The sequence below is a fragment of the Echinops telfairi genome, unplaced genomic scaffold, assembly GCF_000313985.2.
Source record: "Echinops telfairi isolate 266 unplaced genomic scaffold, ASM31398v2 ScPeMD7_31;HRSCAF=116, whole genome shotgun sequence".
Lineage (NCBI taxonomy): Eukaryota > Metazoa > Chordata > Mammalia > Afrosoricida > Tenrecidae > Echinops > Echinops telfairi.
Window position 1 is genome coordinate 34,180,292 of NW_022103928.1, and position 3,214 is coordinate 34,183,505.

At 36.2% G+C, this 3,214-nt stretch overlaps 1 protein-coding gene across 1 annotated transcript in view; it reads right to left on the bottom strand.

Annotated features, from left to right (window-relative positions):
* Positions 1–1,275: 1,275 nt before the first annotated feature.
* GTPBP4 (GTP binding protein 4) overlaps positions 1,276–3,214 on the bottom strand; it is a 31,998-nt gene continuing 30,059 nt past the window's right edge. The window contains exon 17 of the mRNA XM_004702346.2: positions 1,276–2,085. Within this exon, the coding sequence (XP_004702403.1) occupies positions 1,933–2,085 (153 nt within the window). The 3' untranslated portion in view covers positions 1,276–1,932. The remainder of the gene's footprint in view (positions 2,086–3,214) is intronic.

Genomic DNA, 3,214 nt, shown 5'->3' on the forward strand with positions numbered 1-3,214 from the left:
AGCATTACTTCAGAATGTTTTAGAAATGCAGAATTATAAAGAATAATTTTGATTGTAACAAAACTATGTATCAATTTATTATATAAAATAACACTGAATAAACTTTTAAGAGTTTTATTGGCATATAATTCACATATCTTAAAATTCAAGAGTTGTGCAATTATCATGCAATTTTAGAACATTTTCTTCTTCCTCTTATTTATTGTTAGCTCTCAATTTCCTCTTAACCTCACTTACCATGTCCCCTAATAATTATTAATCCACTTACTGTCTCTATTATAGATCAACTATGCTGGATTTTGTATACAGAAAATTATACACAAGAATTTTAATAAAGAAGAGAAAAAAGAAAGACCTCAATCAAAAAGAAAGCAGAAAATATTAAAAACTGAAACAACTTTAAAACAAATGATAAGTCATTATATTTTTACCTAATGGACATGAATTTATTAAACAAATTTTTGAGATAATTTGATTTAATAACACCTGCTCTAGAAGTAGTAGAAAATCTGAAACAATGGTAAATAACTATGGAAGATTTGTGGAATGAGTTATCACACTTTATCATTAAGGGTGAGGATGAAGGGAACTTGTTTCCGATGGGAATCTGGAGTCAGAAACGAAACTGTAGTGTTTCTAAGATGCAGGTGGAGAGATATTTGTACTTCAGGCACATTCCAAGAACAATCATGAGCTTACCACAGTGAGGAATTTTCTAAAGACACAACTCCATCCTGTCAGAGAAAAAGGCCTAAAAATTGGATCCTGCCGGTTAAAGTCATCTTTTAATATCAACTCCTTTCAGTATATGAAAACCTTACTTCTTGTCCCAAAATGCAATGTTTCCAACCTGGGTGCAACCATTAAATTCCAGGTCCAGTAGAACAATGCCCCGGTGTACTTTGAAGGGCATCAGCCTTAGCATAGGAACTGACTGACAGTTGCATGCTAGTTTCTAGTTTCGTATAGGCTAATGCTAGAATTGGGCTGTTAGGCAGTCATGAAATTTAACATCTCACTGTGTTTCACATACATTTTAGGAAATGGCTTCGTAAGAGCAAACGTCATAATTTCTCAAATTAAAAAATAATAGAGAACATAAGGCACCAAGAAGCAGCGCCGAGGGTGTGCTTTATTGAACAGACCCGATTTTCACCCACGACAAAGAAAGCAGGAGATACCCACATTTAATGTGCTTATGTAAAATTTTATTCTAAATAAAATATTATGCTTTGGGGGAAAAAAGAGGTAAGGACAGATTTTTTTTTTTTTTTGGAGGACAGATTTACAATGAATATATTGTACAAAACTAACAACTAACTCAGGAGAGCACCTGAAGCTCTGAGGTCCCAATACACTCATCGCCACCATTCCCGCACGAGCCCAGGGCACACATCCCTGGTAGCCAGCAGTTCCCTAAAACACACAAGTGTTTCCTGCCAAAGAAACCATTTGTGTGGGGGGGACAAAGGTTCCCCTTGCAGAAGAAAAGATTTTCTCCATTAAAAGCATTATTACATTGGTATGTCTTTCCAATTCTGTGACTCTGAAGCATTGAAACTCTACTAAATGTAAAATCCACCGTCCATTCCAGCTATTTGTAATATAATTATATATTTGCTATTTGTAATATTAAGGTCTAACAAAAAATTCATCACACTTGAAGTCTTAAAAGTTAACCATGATTTTCAGCAAAGCAACAAGTACAAGTTAGTACAAGTTACTTCCAACTTATGATCTTTACCCTAAACTTCATGAAATACCAAAGCAAACCAAAAACAAACGAGAGCAAGAATGTAGTTAACTAAAACGTGATTAAAATACTAAGTATTGTTTTGTATATATTTCTATACATAAACCCAAACAAATATCAAAACAAAAGAAACAACCCCCCTCCACAGTTCAGTCAAGCACTTTCAATGGAAAAAGACACTATCTCCTGTCTTTTTTACCAGATTTCCTCTTTCCAGAAAGTAAGTGTTTGGGTTTCATATCAAACACGTGCCTATCAGCCTCCCCTTTCTTCCCCAAGCGATTCATCTTCTTCTGAGCCTTCTTCATCATCGTCTTGGCTTTCTTCACCATCTGTAAAGGAGAACAATAGTAAAATACTAAACACATTTCCAGAGTATTATAATGATTTGGTAGTAGACTCTCAATCCCCCAGTGTTACTAAATTCAACGAAGAAGTCTTGTTCACGGATGTTCTTCTCAGTCCTACCACAGTATCCGTGGGAACTCAATGAATACTTGGCCAATGATTACTAAAGGGAAATTAAAGATTAGATAATTTCTAGACCTGAAATATTAAATTACATCTGTATTCAATCCCTCTTTTCCAAATCAAGAAATGGAGACTCTTAAAACAAAGAATGAAAATACAATGTATCAAAATCTTAGGAACATAGTAAAAGCAGTACCCAAAGGGCAATTTATAACATACACACATGAACAAGGATGACCCCAAATCAACACCTTAACATAACATCTTCAGCAACTAGAAAAAGAGCAACAAAATCAACCACTGTGGAGAGTGGCATGGCACTCCCTCAACCAACTGGGAATAGAGACACAGCACAACCCAGCAGCCCCTCTATTTGTATGTCCTCTAAAGAAATGAGGGCCAACCACGTTCTTCTCGGCACTGTTCACCATAACAGATGGAAGCCTCTAAATGCCCTCTGGAGAATGGATAAATAATAAACTAGTACCATCCACACAATGGCGTATTACACAACACTGACCTTGAAACTAGGAAACACATAACGTGGATACATTTGTAGCACTGAGTGAAGTTAGTCAATCACAAAAGGTCACATATTGTATGAACCCACTATTTATATATATACTACATAAAAACTATATATAGATGTATATAAAAATACATATACGAAATGAACCAAGGTAAAGGTTTAATAAGAAAATGAATATACTTTGAGGGTTATGGGGGGAAGGGAGAGCTATGGACTGGAGGAGAGCTAGCTAAGTGTGGACTTGGGTGAAGGGGAAGATAATATCCTACAAGAGCAAGAAGTGGGGAAAGACAGGTGGTGGCAGAGGATGGGGTGGCTAAGGACAGATGATGAAGATGATTGGCTGACTGGACACAAGGACAGCTATTGTACAAAAAAACGATGACCTGAAATGTAACCCCCCTCACCTAATTCACAATAAAATATAATCCCCTTGCAGAGGGGTCTCGGGGAGGAGACGA